This window comes from Nicotiana attenuata, unplaced genomic scaffold (genome assembly GCF_001879085.1).
Source record: "Nicotiana attenuata strain UT unplaced genomic scaffold, NIATTr2, whole genome shotgun sequence".
Taxonomy (NCBI): Eukaryota; Viridiplantae; Streptophyta; class Magnoliopsida; order Solanales; family Solanaceae; genus Nicotiana; species Nicotiana attenuata.
This window is the reverse complement of record NW_017670329.1, coordinates 283,138-300,165: the sequence shown is the minus strand read 5'-3', so window position 1 is coordinate 300,165 and position 17,028 is coordinate 283,138. Positions and strand designations below refer to the sequence as shown.

General features: G+C 36.3%; 2 protein-coding genes across 2 annotated transcripts; both read right to left on the bottom strand.

Moving 5' to 3' along the window:
* Positions 1-225: 225 nt before the first annotated feature.
* Positions 226-6,849, bottom strand: LOC109237952 (triacylglycerol lipase 2-like). Its single transcript, XM_019404348.1, has 9 exons — positions 6,120-6,849; positions 5,877-5,987; positions 2,451-2,591; positions 2,204-2,314; positions 1,761-1,904; positions 1,612-1,652; positions 1,444-1,523; positions 1,243-1,338; positions 226-655 (listed from the first exon to the last, which is right to left on the bottom strand). The coding sequence occupies exons 1-9, from the start codon at positions 6,324-6,326 to the stop codon at positions 333-335; spliced, it is 1,254 nt and encodes a 417-aa protein (XP_019259893.1). The 5' UTR covers positions 6,327-6,849; the 3' UTR covers positions 226-332.
* Positions 6,850-13,078: 6,229 nt separating this feature from the next.
* On the bottom strand, positions 13,079-16,085 carry LOC109237951 (uncharacterized protein At3g27210-like). Its single transcript, XM_019404347.1, has 3 exons — positions 15,650-16,085; positions 14,282-14,362; positions 13,079-13,900 (listed from the first exon to the last, which is right to left on the bottom strand). The coding sequence occupies exons 1-3, from the start codon at positions 15,855-15,857 to the stop codon at positions 13,476-13,478; spliced, it is 714 nt and encodes a 237-aa protein (XP_019259892.1). The 5' UTR covers positions 15,858-16,085; the 3' UTR covers positions 13,079-13,475.
* Positions 16,086-17,028: the final 943 nt, after the last annotated feature.

Genomic DNA, 17,028 nt, shown 5'->3' with positions numbered 1-17,028 from the left:
TCATGAGTCAAATTACTTTAATTTCCATTTCTAATTTGTTTTCAGAAACATAGGTACTTTAGGCCCCTGTCTTTTGCTCATATAGCTAACCGTACAATTTACATTCAAGTGAATATCAACAATCTCGTCTCGTGGAAGGAGTTGGTTTTTATTACTCCTTCCTATCCTTTTCACCGTTCGTTCAAGATTTTGACACACTCATTAAGAAAATAGGAGATCCAGTCGTGCAATTTTAAAATGCTTTTAATTTCTGAACACTTGACCATGCAAATTGACCTATGATACATACAAAAACTTCATCATTCCTTTCTCTCTCTCTCTCTCTGTGTAGCTTAATGTTGGTTTCTGAAGAAGGTCACAATCTGATTAAAGACAATATCTTTAGCAGTGATTCCAATAATGAAATCAGCATGAGCATATTCCTTGACGTATTGAACGTGTAACTTGTCCACATCGTGCAACTTGAGATAATCAAGCAACGTCTCCACATCTTTAGAATCAGATAGTGCATCTTGGCCTCCATAGCTAATAAAGAGGGGAAGGTTGCGAGGGATGTTTGCCAAATTATACTGTGGAGGTTTAGCTTCACCATAATGTGCCAAATTGTAGTTGCTGCTCCCATAGTCATATTTCTTTAGGATTCCATCTCTAACAGCTGCATGCATTTTATTAGATAGTTTAAGATAATTAAGTAGCAACATGATTAAGAAAAATGGTTTAGCTTTATAATTATGTTTGGTACGAAGGAAAGTCATTTTCCGTAAAAATAGTCTGGGAAATATTAGCTGGTGTTTGGTTGGCAAGTAAAAAATATTTTCTAGAAAAAATACTATGTCAAATTCATAATAATATTAGTAATTTGAAGTTAAAATTCAAGCGAGTCATATGAAAATGACATGCGCCAGTAAGGGAAATCATCTACTTACTTTTGGTGAAAAATGTTTTTATGACCAAGTAAATATTAGAAAATGACTTTCTCATGAAAAATGAATTTTGGCATACCCATGGGCGAAGCCACATGGTCATAAAGGTGGTCACTTGACCATCCTCCGTCAAAAAATTACACTATGTATATAGGTACAATATTACGTTTTGGAGGTATATAACACATATTAAATACCCTTTTTGTCGGAAATTTTTTTCACTTCTTTTAAATTTGAAGACCCTTGGGGAAATTCTTAAGTTCGCCACTGGTCATACGAGATACACTAGGATCACACATATATTATAGAAGAGACTTACTTTGAGCCAAATGCATAAGGTTCTTAGTTGATGTGGGTTGAGGCTCGTTCTTCAAGAAAAGATCGACAGTGGAGGCATTTAGACAGCAGTTCTTCCCTATATCCATGAGGAAAGTAATTAATTAAGCTTTTAAAAAATGTAGCAAAGGCAAATGACTTTGTCAATTATTGAGGAATATGTCTAATTAATCAGATTTATTACCAGTAAGTGCAGTCATGAAGTCATAACAATCTACTCCAGGGTAAGCACACAGGGCCTTGACAAAAATAGATACAGGCTGACTGAAAAATAACAAATATTGTTATCAATTAAGAAGGAGGAGAAGAAAAGCAAAAATGACTACTAGCTGGCTAGTCATAAGTGATTTACCCTGTTGGATTAAATTCTGCAATACCAAATATTGTAGTGATCTGTTGACATTGATAAAATAATTAGTATCATCGAGTTTAATTGAATGAATTCCAATAAAGATAAATACAATTAGAAAAGATGATTTAATTAATTAATTTTACTTTTACCTCGCCAACAAATGATCTGGCTGCAACTACACCGAGTGCAGTGGTCATATGGCTCAAATAAGCAATTGGACTAAGCAGAGCTGCTGATTTTATCTTGTCTATTTGTCTTCCTTCTGAGAATGACGCCAAAGCTATCAAAGTCCCCTATAATTTCATAATACAAATCATATTAGTGGCTATAAACTATCCTAGAAGTTGAAAGTATAATTCCTTTATGAAAATCTTCCAGTGAACTGAGTCGTAACACTCTAGACAAATCTTACATCAATAAAAATATACTAGAAATATTGGGTACGGTATATATTAAGAAAGCACATCAATTTTGAGTGATGCGATTTTAAAACAATGCAGGCATATGTCCATAAAGTGGATAATTCACTAGTGAATTGAGTTGTTACATTAATTCGTTCAAACTAGTTTTTGACTTTCTGTTCTAAACTTACCAATGAATGGCCCACGTAGTGAGTCTTCTGTCCAGTTTGTTTGAAAACAAGGTTAATGACAGTGGGTAAGTCATGGACCACAAGATCATCCCATGTCCAATTCCAGTAGTCCTGTATACCATAATCTTGATAAATAAGATATTTTAAAGATCTCTCTCTTATCATTGGAAATGACAATTAAAAACCATAGAATTAATTTAAAGGATTAAAAATATGTTATTGATTAACGTGGAATTGAAAGAAATACCGGATTATTAGGATCAAGAGACACATGACGACGACTGAATCTAGTTCCTCTGGTGTTGGCAATCCAAACATCAAAACCGCTGTCTGCTAAAATCATTGCTAGTGATTGTTCTGGTGAATTTAGTAGCCACGTTACTCCATCCTGCAAAATAATGTCCAAAATTTTGTTTACTTCACCTGCAATAAACATTTTAATTTGAAATATTAACCGTACATGTCCAAATCTTGTACTATTCGTTTTGGAATGTTAAAATATGCTTATTTACTCAGAGATAAGCTTTGCCTCTTTTAAGGTAAAGCCTGCCTGTAGTAACTATTTAATTGAGTATTTACTATCTTCTACCGGTATATGAGTCAGATAATTTTGCCATCAAAATTTAGTATGAGAAAAAATCACAATGTTCTTTTTTTTGGTTTCTCTTAGGATTTAAACCCTAGTTTCCTATGATTTTATTTTCTTATGTGTTGTGTCTTACTATTCTTTCGTTTCTCATAGTGCTGGGTCTATTTACTGGCTATCGCTTTTGCTTTACATCTATCTTATGGTTTTCATGTTGTTGCTATTTTTCCTATGATTTCTGTGGTGGTACTGATTGTTGGAATTTGGACTTACGTTAATTGGTTATAGCCTGAAAGGATAGTGACGTGGCCCAAGTGGTGGATAAATAAAAGGCCTAATATTAAATATTGTGTGTGTGGATAAGTGAGGCCCAAAAAACTATTGGCCTGTGATGGGTAGGCACTCTTTATAAATAGAGGCCAACCCCCCTTTCCCTAGCTATTAGAAAACCCTAGCGTATTCTTCCTCTTGAATACGTAGTAACGGTAGACATCCCATCAGTCAAGTTCTCCGGGCTGTGAGAGCGAGTTTAACGGTACGCTTCCTTAGACTCTAACTCTAGATTGATTGTGTAATTGTGTCTTAATCTCTGCTATGGTTACGAATTAATTATCTAACACTGATGTTGTCTCCTTTTGTCTTCTTGAGCCGAGGGTCTTTTGGAAACAGCCTCTCTACTCCTTCGGGGTAGGGTAAGGTCTGCGTACACACTATCCTCCCCAGACCCCCACTAAGTGAAATTTTATTGGATCGTTGTTGTTGTTGTCGTCGTCTCCTATGATTTTTACCTATTTATTGACTACTGGCTACATCCTTAAATAAAGAGTGACAAGCATTTTTGCATAGTTGTTTCTGCATTTTTTAGAGAGTTTTTTGTGCAATGCAATTTATATGCCTATGCGGATAAGCATATAAATCAGTGTTTTGTGAGCAGGTTACGCAAAAGGCCAATAAGCCAGGCCATATCCGTGTATCTGCTATATTTGATAAATTCTATGGGATTGGGTCCAAGACAAAATGAGGAATTTTGTGCCCTCATCATTACGTGGCAAAACTTAAGGTACAGACGTACGGCTAGCTACTACCTACTTACTTAACAAGAAGATCTTAATTTTGGGATAAGAATGAAGTGAAGGGAGCTCAAAATTGAGCTATTGTTCCTGCAGGTTGACATCATTAATTCTGTTATGTTCTAATAGTGATATACATTATACAAGAAAGGGGATTCATCTTTCCCTCTTCTTAAAATTACGGATCACAATGAATTTCTAGTAGATATTTGTTTAAAATTGAACAATGTTTAATGTTTAAATTTTACAAAAAGCAACCGCCATGTCTCCTTTTGCTAGCCTCATTGTACCTAGGAAAATTGTACATCTAGTGAGTTAATGATAGACGACGAGGAAATACGCGCAGTATTACTGTTTTGTCCATTTATGGTCAAAATCCTTTAGCTTTCACACCTCAAATCCTCTCACTAAGGGGTCGTTTGGTTTGAATACGGCTTATGCTGTAATTAGTTATGTTGAGATTAGTTATTCTGATATTGTTTTTTATTCACTATCTGGTATGTTGTATTAAAAATGACAATTGCATAATTTCTAAGAAGAAGGTATAAGTTATCCTAGCACTAATTATCCCACCCCCTACAAAGTATAAGTTATCCCGATACTAATTTTAATTTCGAGATAACTTATACTAGGTTTGCTAACCAAACAAAGTATTAAGGTGATATTAAATTTTTATACCAGCACTATATCTACTTATACGTCATATCAAACCACCCCTAAGAGATTATGATAAGCCCTTCTTTAAGCTATAGTTAGGAAATTATTTTATTGCAGTATTTCTGCCAGGGGAAACAGGGGATACAACAGTCACAAATCTACATTAAATAAACCTAGTAAGGAATAGGAATTAGGAAATAGATGAAGCTCTGGTCGCTATGTTCAACAGATGAACTGACACAACTTAGCTAATTGTCATAGTAATTCCCTACAAGAAATGTACTCCTAAGAACTAACATCGTACAAGGGATCAATTTTTACACATAAATGACTTATTTCAAGTTCTAATTAAAAACTAAAAAAATTATACTCCTTCCTAGAATATCTGATTATTTTCTAGCATTCCACTTTTAAATAAGAGACAGTTGCCTTCTTTGAAATTCAATAATCATAAGATTAAAGAATTTCATTTGGTACTTATGGATCGAATTATGCTTCCGCATTTAGTTTATTTTGATATATTTAGGTGACATTATATATCTTTTAGAAAGATGAAGGCTTTGATACTATGTTACCCCTCTGTCTCCAAAAGATTGACACTGTTTTCTTATTAGTGTATTTCAAAAAGATTGACATCTTTCAATACTTCCTTAATAGGAATCATATATAGCCACACAAATGCTATGCCATGTTTCAGATCACAAGTTTCAAAAGTTTTATAGTCACACAAATGTTATGGCTTATTTAAGACCACATACCTCAAATATGTTACTCTCTCCGTTCCAATTTATGTGAACCTGTTTGACTGGGCACGTAGTTTAAGAAAAAAATAAAGACTTTTGGAATTTGTGGTCCTAAACAAGTCAAAAAGAGGCACAGAGTATTTGTGTGATTATAAAAGCTTCTCATTAAAGGTAGAATTGTAAGTTTAAGCTAAATTGTTACCAAATTTAGAAATGGGTCATTCTTTTTGGAACGAACCAAAAAGGAAATAGATTCACATAACATGAAACTGAGGAAGTACTTTGTTTTATAAAGTTTGTGCCAAATCAAACTAAAACAATACTCCCTCCGGTCCAAAATAAGTGATTTTTTAGCTGTTTTCACACAGATTAAGAAATTCACCTTTTAGCATTAATTAACAATGAAATTGACCATATTAACCTTTGCTATCTCTTCACATAAATACTCCTAACACATACTCCAACACTATTTACTCCAAGGGCAATGTAGGAAAAAAATAATTAATATATTCTTGAAATCTGAAAAAATCACTTATTTTGAACCACAAAAAAAAGGCCAAAAAATCACTTATTTTGGACCGGAGGGAGTATTTTTAAGACGGAGGGAGCACGCTTACCACCAATACCCCATGCTGCAATAAAACTGGCTGTCTGTTCTGCCCACCACCACCTACGCGCCCTTCCGGAATTCTATGCACGCTTAGTATGTAACCATCATCAGTAGTTACCTGAAAATCCCAAATTGAAGAAACACATTTAAAGTCCATTGTTTAATCTGGTGGACAATGCCATTCTAATGTGTACTCTGAGGCCAAAAACAGAGTGGATCAGAGACTGATATCAATTGGCAATTAATTTACCTCATATTCCTGGCATTTATAACCATGAATAGTCACAAAAGTGGCGCACATACCACTTGGTACTGCAGCATTCACGCCATTATCATCAGTAACAAAGCCAAAAGGACCTCTAATACTAGACCCAAATGTTCGATGAGACTCAAACACTGATATTATCAATGTCACAAAACCTAAAACACCTAAGTTCCACAATCTACGGAGCGCCATTTTACTATAAGTGTGTGAAATTGGGATGCTTTGAAAGTAAGAAGAATAATTTATAGACGGAAAGAAACAGAGGAATTAGCAATGCGCCAAAAACTGGGAATTGGTAAATAGAGAAGGTACGTGGGAAAAGGATTGCTTCTTTGTGCTCTCAATTTGTCAACTGAATAACTGGACAATCTTGTTTCTGATTTCTTGATTTTCGAAAAGGTGTGGAGAATTTGTCACTTTGCTTCTCTCCCGCTACTTCTTTTAACAGTTTCTAGTGGGAACTGAGAATTTGGAGGGAATGGGTGTTGGAGCCCACCAAATTTTGGATGTTTTATGGGTTGCTTATCTCCTTTTTTGATCAACGTAACTGATCAGTATTAAGATGCAGGAAGTAATGTAGAACGTCAGTAAGGAATGGGGTGCTTTCATGATGTTGAAACTCAACGAATTACTGTTAACAATTTTGAATCGAACTAAATTCACTAGTGTAATTTACTCAACTTATGTAGAGAATAACTGGGTTTACAGTTGGCAGAATTTGAATATGGGGCCTGTGTTATTACACATGTTAGTTTTCCACTTGGTTCCTTGTATAACGCCATATATATAGGACTACACAATGGGCAGATTATATATTTGCTTATCTTTAGATATGTGCGCAAATCCAGCTAAATCTCAAGACTGGTATAATTATTGCAACTTTTAAGGTTTTCCACTTGTTTAGAAGATGCGCTTGGGTTGGGTGCACGAATAAAGTCCCACATTGATAGCTGAAAAAATTGGGAGAGATATCTCTTAATGGTGTGAGCCTTTTAGGGAAAACCGTACGGACTTGGCCCCAAGCGAACAATATTACACCATGTTAAGAGTATTTTTGGCTAGTTTAGCCCAACAGCCGGTATCAGAGCCCCCGTTCAACCGGATGAGTATGGAGATGTCAGAGTGATAGGGTGGGGCGACAAGCACACAACAAGACGCTAGTTGCGGGCTTCGGTTGTCATAATTGGGAGTTTACATATAAGGTGTAGGGATCTCTTAATGATATGAGGCGTTTTGGGGAAAACCGTGCGGGCTTTGACCAAGGCGGACAATATCACACCATGTTAAGAGTGTAATTGGGCTAGTATAGCCCAACAACTGGTATCAAAGTCCAGATTCAGCGGGACGAGTATGTATATATCATCTCATCTTGTAATAACCGTTTAACGTGATTCTGTAATCTTACAGCTTTGACTAGTTCTACGTAGTTAGTCCTTGAACTGATCCATCTTTTATCTATACTGTAAGTTAGATTAAATATCTTCTAATTCTTCTCGCTAACTACATATAAATATCAGGCATGTCATTTTCTATCGGTTAACATTCTCCTCCAATCATCTAAGTTCATCAACTAATTAGGCATTTTTTCAGTTGAAATTGGATTATGCTAGCCAAACACCTCGCACGCGTTTCTGTAAATTACTAGAAAAGAGCAGTCCGGTGCACTAAGCTCCCACTATGTACGGGGTCCGGGAAAGGGGCGGATCACAAGGGTCTATTGTACGTAGCTGATGATAGGCTATAATTGCGTATTTTAGTCGTTTATTACACTCTAATTTACTGCGCTTTAATTGAGTTTGAGCTTTAACCGCTAATGTTTTGCACTAACTGTGTGTTTTATGCCTTGTAGGAGTGATTCCGAGCTATATAGATGTTATGGAATGAATTCAAGTGATTTTGAGCTTTGAAGTCTGAGTAAAAGTCCAAGGAATTAAGCCGGGATCGTGTCAGGGGTCAACTTTGATAGTTAAGATCAAACGAAGACTCGAGTAGGCATATTGCGCACTGTCTAGGAAAATAGACATAACTCTTTTCGCAGAACTCCATTTGGGCTCTACAACATATGGTTGGAAAGCTAACTCAAAGGGCTACAACTTTCATGTTTTACAGTTTTTCAAATTCCAAACGGAACAGGGCGAAAAATGCGGTCGAAACCGCGATCGCGGACTGAGGCAGTGCACTTGTTAATATACACGGCCACTAGCGTGGTCACGAGCGCGGCCGCGCTAGTCAAATCCGGGAAAAGTATTTTTTTGGCTAAGAGAAGGTATAATTGTTTGGGCCCGACCCTACTTGGTATATTTTTCCTTCCTCTTCCTATTATTCATTGTTGGTTATGACTTTTAGTATTGTAGTTTTACTAACTATTATGAATAGCTAATTTGTTATCTAGGGTTTTGATGGAACCTTTTGTAGGATAAATTCGTGTTATGTTTATATATAATTGAGCCGTAGTATTTTCTCTATTTGTTCAACTATATTATTCTTGTGGTTGATTGAAGGGCCCCCCAATTAGCTGCGCCTATTTAGTATGTATTACTCGGGCGAGAGTGCATATTTAGGTAGTTGTTGAACAACATCACTCCCGACGTATGTGAGGAATCAATAACCAAGGGTTTAAAGGTGGGATTAGGGATAATGAAACCTTGGGTGCGATCTAAGTGAGCTGTAACTAAAGCCAGCTAGCGTAACTCGGGAGAGTATGTCTAGTAAATTGTCGTAATTACTCGGGAGAGAATTACAACACGCAGAGCGCTCATGATCGGTAGAGAATACTTAGGCGAAATTATAGAAGACATAGCGGGAAGGATTCCGACAATTGGGAAAATCATAACTCTAGACCTCCTTAATCTTTTCTCCAACCTGTATTATATTTAGTGCTAATTTATTATTTTAATTTGTTAGTTAGTCAGTTAAACACAAGAATCTTAATATCTATAAGTTAGGAATTGTTCAAGTTTGTATTCTTGGTGATAGTGAACAACTGTAGCTAAGCCTTAGTTCTCTGTGCGATTTGACTCCGGACTTTTAGACCGGATTATATTTGCAGTGACCGCTTATCCTTTTTAGGACTAGAGTTGGGCGTGATCAGTTGCCTTACACTATATTTCTGTAAATTACTAGAAGACTAACAAAAAATGCTTTAAGACGGCCATTTTTGTTATGTTATCTGCATGACTTCTTTTTTTTTCCTTTTTTCAGTTGGACCTGTAACACCCCGTAAATTTGAATCAGTCGTGGATACATTAAATGAGTATTAATGTGATGGTTATCGATTGGTTATGATAATAAGTGTACGAGACATATCATAAGTGATTTGGAGTCCAAGGAGAGACCTAAGTCTAAGCCAAGTTGGAAAATTACATGATAGACTAAAATTCCAAATGAGTACGCACAAGACCACACTTTGGACGAGCATACCTACAGATGTATTATGTGATGCACAACCTATAAAATGAAAGATCTTTGAGTCTAGTTTTTAACGCTTCAAACCGTTCGTCATTTGGACATTCCTACAAGAAGTTATGACCTAATTACCAAAGGCTGGCGGAGGAGTGTGCGGATGCGAAGCATCCGAGGCCGCATCCGAAAAGAGGGGCTGGTAGTGAAGTGCTGCCATAGCATCCAGGTCAGCATCCGAGCTGCTGAGAGGAGTGAAGTGGGGATGCGAAGCATTCGAGGCCGCATCCGAAATCTGGGCTTATAAACACAATTTCGGGGTCCATCTTCCCCCATTTCTTTTGGACGACTTTTAGGGTTTTCCTCCACTCTCTCAAGACCTCCAACCCCTCCTATATACAAGGAAAGCAATCCCTATTATCTTGGTGTGAATTTTATCATTTCTACACTAGTATTGATGAAATCTATACATAAAATACTTAGATCTTCAAGAGATTTCTTCATGAACTCAAAGGAGGGTTTTGCAAGATTTCTTCCAAAAAGGTAATCCTACGCCCTTAGACTTACATGTATGAAGTTATTAAGGGAATATGAGTATGAATAAGTATTGGAACTCTTGATATGGTGATTGGAAGCCATAAGTTCCCAATTTAATTACATAAATATTGTAGAGATTGAAAGATGATTATTTAATGGAACTTTGTTGGTTGGGTGTGGATGGATGGCCATATATGTGATGTTGGAAGTTATAAATTGGTTAATCATGGCGGTGGGATAAACTGTTGATGAATGGTGGTAGTTGGATGAACTAATTATACGGTGATGAGATGTAAAGATTTATGCCTACAAGGTGTTTGATAATATGCCTAAATGGCTTAAGTTATGGAATTTGTTACTAATATTGGTTCCATTGGATGTTGTTATTGTAGATTGAAGGTTCTTAGTATTGGGGATCATTGTAGTAGCACTAAGGAGCGAAATTGAGGTATGTGAGGCTAACTCTCTATGTTTGGGAATGTTAATGATTCTCCCTACACTATGTATCTTTTATCACGTTAATTGCCTCATAAATATAGTTAAGCCTAGTTCCTTGAATAGTTGCAGAACTTCTATTCTCTAGCTTCGTAACTCGTTCATGACTTTCATTCTAAACGTTGTGAAATCAGTGCGTAACCAATATAGACTTGGGTTTGATGCCCACGGGTCTCAGTCTAGATTACTCAACATGTCATAAACAGTTGAAGTTTCAATTTTCATAATCAGTTCATGAATACATGTCTCAATCTAGCTCTATTCAGCATTCATGTATCATGTAATTCAGTATGGTTTTATATTTCAGCATCATGTATTTCGGTATGATTCTCAATTCCTGAATGTTGAACACCTGTATTTGGGCATGAGGTCGTAGATTATATGCTTTATGCATACTTGGGCCTGAGGCCGTAGTTTATGCTTTATGCATGTTTGGGCATGACGCCGTAGTTTATGCTTTATGAATTTTTGGGCCTGAGGTCGTAATTATGTATACGTATAATTGGGCCTGATGCCGTAGCTTGTGCACATATATATTGGGCCCGAGGTCGTAGCTTATACAGATAAACAGGTTGTTCATCATTCAGAAGAGGGAGTATTCATATCCTTACTTCCTTTGTTTAGTTCAATTATTAGTTATCAGTTATCAGTTATCATTTCAGTTACCAGTTATCATTTCAGTTATCAGTTACCATTTCAGTTTCAGTTTCAATAGTTATCATTCAGTTATCAATTCTCAATTCTCAATTATCAGCTTAGTTTCAGCTTCAACATTTATAATTCTTTCTTTCAATTGCTTTACATACAAGTGCAATTCAAATGTACTGACGTCCCTTTTGCCCGGGGCCTGCATCTCACGATGCAGGTAATGATTCACAGGTTGACGATTCAGAGCGCTAGGATTCTCGTACCAGCTATTTGCTGATCCCCAGTTCTTTCGGGGCATTATCATTACCTTACAGTCTTTAGTATCTGCAGACAGCCGGTGTTTTCAGTACTTCATTAGAGGCTTCATAGACTAGAGTAACAGCTAGATAGAGTCGCAAGCTTTTCATATTAAGCTATGTTGGCTACAAATATATTTCAGAATCGTATTAGCATTTTCGCACTTTGATTTATATCATCCAGACTTTCAGTATATCAACATGTGTTAGTTTATCTTCCGCATTCAGTATGTTATGATATCACATGTTGATTCTGCCAGCCAGTTGGTTCGCTCGGCTGCATGTAGTCAGGCACCGGGTGCCGTATTACGTCCAGGCCCAGGTTCGGGGCGTGACAAGACCTTTGCACAATAACTTACAATCAATTGCCTATTATACAAATAAACGACTAATTAAATCTTAAAGGCAAATTGTTATCCCAAAATATTGTGATTGCTTTTGAAGATAAGGATGAAACGGGAGCTACTGGATTTGGACGTGGAAGAACCAGAAGAAGACTCCATAGCTGATAGAACCAAGGACCAGGTCTGGACTGACGAGAAAGTGAAAAGTGATCTGCACTTGGTTTACCAATTACCTACCAGAAAAGGATTGGAAATAGGGTTTAAATATTAAATGCATTAATGGTATAAACAAGATCATATTTTAGGAAAATCTTCTTGAAAGTTTATTAATGTGTAATCTAGCAAAATGGTAATATGTTATCACAAGTTTAACTACACTGATAGTGATAAAAAGTCTTTTGTCAGTTGTGTGTATAATTTAAATCCAAGAAAATATTTGGCTGTTGCTTGGCTTCTACTGTCAAGTTGTGAAGGCAGCCCATACTATACGAAATAACAAGGGATATATAAAACTCATTGAAAGGGTGACGCAATTAATACCAATGCTTGCTGAACTTTTTTATTAGATGGAACAAGAAATAAAATCACAAGAAAGAAAAAGGAAACGGAGTTAGGATTATGTTGCAATCGGCAAATATACATACGTCAAAGCAATATATACCAGGAGCTATAATACATGGAATCCGTTAGATATGGACTCATATGGTTAGGTAACTTTTAGGATAACCCAGTACACATAAGACACAATTACAATAATAATAACAATAATAGTAATGACAATACTAGGAAAATTGATGGGAAAAATCATATGAAACAATTGGATGTTTTTACTCGGATCAAATACCCTGTTTTACTCAACAAAAAGAAGTGCCCGAATTCATCGGGGATATTAAATTATAAGAACCATATTAAACCGAGTAAATATTGTCTGATTTCTGATCTTCTAAATTTTATTTAACTTAATAGGTCGATGGACCTGAAGCAAATCCCACAGTATGTTTATATATGTTAGATTAAAGAAATACGAACATAACCACGGCCATGAGATTTTGTTTTTGTTCACTAAACCACCTAATGGTTCCAGGTCAGGCTCGGACCCTACCAAGCAAGGAAGTTTTGATGGTCAGAAATTAAGGCAATGAGGTAAGAGATTCTTTCGGGCATGTTTTCATGAATCATAACCCCCTCCCACACACACACACACACAAAAAAAAAACACACACAAAAAGGAGAAACATGACATAGTTCAAATAGGCAGTTTCAAATGGAATGGTACAATTCAACAGGTTACGTCCCACCTCCAGTCCCATGGCAGCAAGAATTGCCTTCTCCAGTAGCAGCAAATGAGAAATGTCAATCAGATAACAGAGGACTGGAAAACATATGCGTATAAGGACAACGCCCAGGTTAATTAATTGACAAAGCTGTTCTCTATAGCTTTATACAGTACTTACATATAGTAGCAATATATGTTTGTGTCAATGCACGCCTGATCTCATGGACTTCAAGTTTGGTTGACCACTGATGGCCAAATTGCACATCTCAAAAGTCAAAATGTTCAGAATTCCTGACGCACGAGCACATACATACATAGAGAACTTATGAGAGCCAGATTGTAGTTATTAGCTGACGCTATGTGCGGGAGGACTCATACTCTTCCTCCTTTCCCTAAAGCTGCCACTTCGCAGCCTGGGAAGACAACATTGTGCTGACCTCGGTGAGTTGGCCTCAGTTATTAGCTCTCCATTGGGGGTTCTCTTGCCACTAGACACCGGCGCATAAGGTGTGCTAGATGTGGATTTGGGCGGTAGCTGTACATCAGCAGCAAGTCCATTTAGGTTGCCTTCAGCATATTGTTCATTGGGATTCCGGTTTCTTGAGCTTTCTTTGAAAAGCTCAAGTAGATTCTTCCTCTTATGTTTTGGAGAAGATTGCGCTAAAGGAGCAGGAGGTCTTTCCACAAAAGGGGTTCTATTACCAGCCAAAACACCTCGATGCACAGGCGTATTTCCACGTGAAGGAGTGTTTCCAAGTGATGGTGTAAAATCTGCATTTAAGTCGAGAGAGACTATAAGATTAGAAGCGTGAATAGAATGTGGCTGCTAAGCAACAAAAACAAGTGTTCCGGACACTTCAATCCCTATCTTTGGTGCTGAGATTCCAATTCTTGCTGAGAAGCATGTTGCTATCTTCGCAATAACTATTTACTTGGTGAGCACTTTCCTTAAACAAAAAACTCATGTAGCTTCATAGTACTAGATTTTCAAGATTGGATCTTCTCTAATTGAGTTGTCAGTCATTATGGTGATTTAACTTCAACGCAATGTAAAATAGGGCATTTTCTAGTTTATAAATATAGAAACACAAAAAAAAAAGATGGAGGAAGGGAGAATATGGACAATCATCAGGTATTGGAGGCTCCTCTTACCTCCCTTCACACTAAAGAAGTCGTCGTCGCAATCTGACTCCAACCAGGCCTGGGAATCATAGAAGGCCTCCTCTTTGCTACCTAAAACAAAGGAATGCCACAGGCTATCAGATAAGATTTAATGTATAAAGATTACAAATTATAATGACAATGCACAATAACTTGATCACGATATATCTATAAACACCCCTGGCAGATAAAAATATTGAAAGCTTTTTGAGGATACTAGAGAAACAAAAGAAGAAAACTGAAAGAAAGCACATATTATGTCCTCTTGATCATTCATTATTCAAAAGTATTGAAAACTGCACAAAAGTTTGTTTGCATAGATACACAAAAAATAAAACTTAATTTACAGTAGAGAGTGATCGTATCAGACAAGTATTGAAAAAACAAGGCGATGCATTGGGATGCTTGAAAGCAGTCAGCTATAGGACCCCAACTAAGATAATAAACTCGCATGACTAGAAGGGAATTACATGTAAGGCCACTAGCAATATGCAACTAATTTTTAGACTATCCTTCAGCTACTAAACAAGAAAAAGTCCCTGAAATAAACACAATTTGACATGTTAATCTCAACAGTGAGGTTAGCACAATGATGAAATCAGACGTGCAACTCATTGTTCCTGTACCTGTTTTTTCAAAATTGACGACAACCCCATCTTCATAAAGTATAAAGAATATTGAGAATGATTCTGCAATTGAATTATTCATATTAAGTTACAGGATGTTTTTGTTTTCCTTAAATTAGTTAGGTGAGGTTTTAAGTTGTTCTATGAGAGATTGTCTCCAGCAAAATAAAAATAATAGTAGTGCGGTGCCATGACTACATGTGCTGCAGATGGCCCAATTAATAAAGAACTTTGGCATTGCACAAGACAATAACTCGTTAGTCAATCTTTCCTAATTGCAAAAAATAAAAAATGGACAGCTAATACCAAAAAGAAAAGGGGGAAAACATATTAAAATTGTAATTTTCAAGCCACAAACTTTAACTGTTTTTTATAAAAACAGTTAAATCTCGGTTTCATTAGCGAATAATTTGAAACATAATCATGAGCATCATGTCAATCAGATCAAATAGAACATCTCTATATTTTTCTCAAACATAGAAATATCAGCCTAACAATTATATAACAAACTTAAGAAACTAGCATAACATCAGACTTGCAGAAAACTTAAACTTGAAAAACATGTTGAGTTTAACTGGAAAAGCAGCAACATCCCCATTTTTCAAACAGAAACCCGAGAAAAAGCCGGTTAACAGAAAGTGAATCAACGTCAAAGAAGACCGCGCATACACCACCAAAAAAAGCCAAAAAACAATTGAGACAAAAACGAAAGGGTAAAGCAAGAAGATCGTACCATAGTCGCTAAAACTGGTTACTGGCACGACCGGTGAACGTTGAGGTTTGAGTTGAGGATCAGGGAGTTTGATATCACCATTCTCAATCTCAAGGGGTTTATCTTTGAGTGGCGATGGACTCACAAGCTTATCATTTTTAGAGGCAAAAACAAGACGGAACTTCATCGCTGATTTTGGATCTTTATGCACTGAAGCACACGAACCCATTACTAACGCCAAACACCCTTTAATTCATCGCCAAATACTTTTCCTGAGAAGGAAAAATACAGAGAGTGAAGTAAAAGTGAGAATTAGAAGAGACAAATTGGGGGAGAGAAGAGCTAAGGGCGTGGTGTGGTGCCTTAGCGTTACGCTTTGACAAAGAATGGACAATTGTTGAAATCCCCAATGAGCAAAATATCATATGGCAATTGTGGGGCTTTGATTACCAAGTTCTCGTAATTTGTAATAGGAGGACTCATAAGTGTGGGTCCTACTTTAAAATGGTTTGTATTATTGCAAATAAATAATTTAATCAGATTTGGCTTTTCTTACGAGTTCATAACGTGTTCGCAATGAATATATATACGCATTTTATTTTTATTTTTTTTGAAACCCCAGGAAAACCGGCCTTCGCTACAGTCTCTACCTCTGCCATTCGGGTGAGCACACTGTAAAAATATCCCACTATATAATAGCCTGCAAATCACATAGGGGATGTAAAATGCACTAGGAAAGCCTTGTACGAGCTCGACCAAGAACGCATTGAGGGGGAATTTTTTTTTTTATAAACTGAAATAAAACAAAATAAAGAATGATTTGATATGGAAAGAATAAAATAATTTTATTAACCAACTACTGCCCATATTCAATAAAAATAGATGATTGTATTTGTACTTGTGGTTAGATATAATAATTATATTAATCAGCTGCTGCTCATAATTCAATAAAAATAGATGAGTCCAAAAAGAATAATTAAAAAGATAGTGGGGAGATTTTGGAATTCCACTTTCTCTGTCTCGCTTTTCATTGCATTGTTCAATTCGAGTAGCGATTTCACGTGAGCCTAAAGCTCCGTGTTTGAACTCTCTCTCTCAGTCCAATTAGTTCTGCTTTGACATAAACTGTAGTTGAAATCATTATTTGCAATAAGTAAGAAATTGTTTCTTTCTTGAATTTGAGTTTTCCTAAGAACATAAGAGCCGCGGACAAACAATACTTCCTCCGGTACACTTTGAGTGATTTTTTGATTTTTTTTGTACTCCACAATATTTAAATTTTTTCAATATTAAGAAAAAATTAACTTCTTCTTTTCAAAATTGCTCTTGCAATAAAGAGTCTAGAAGTACTTTGTTATGTTTTCAATGAGCAAATTAAGATTAATATGGTCAATTTCACT

Bases quoted from the DNA above. Each gene is read 5' to 3' on its own strand.
- LOC109237952 (XM_019404348.1), bottom strand. From the start codon at position 6,326: ATGGCGCTCCGTAGATTGTGGAACTTAGGTGTTTTAGGTTTTGTGACA. The intron at 1,905-2,203 runs GTAAGTTTAGAA...ATGAAATTATAG, and splicing joins ACTACGTGGGCCATTCATTG to GGGACTTTGATAGCTTTGGC. The intron at 1,339-1,443 runs GTAATAAATCTG...TCATGGATATAG, and splicing joins CTTCATGACTGCACTTACTG to GGAAGAACTGCTGTCTAAAT.
- LOC109237951 (XM_019404347.1), bottom strand. From the start codon at position 15,857: ATGGGTTCGTGTGCTTCAGTGCATAAAGATCCAAAATCAGCGATGAAG. The intron at 14,363-15,649 runs GTACGATCTTCT...CCTTTGTTTTAG, and splicing joins AACCAGTTTTAGCGACTATG to GTAGCAAAGAGGAGGCCTTC. The intron at 13,901-14,281 runs GTAAGAGGAGCC...ACTTAAATGCAG, and splicing joins CTTCTTTAGTGTGAAGGGAG to ATTTTACACCATCACTTGGA.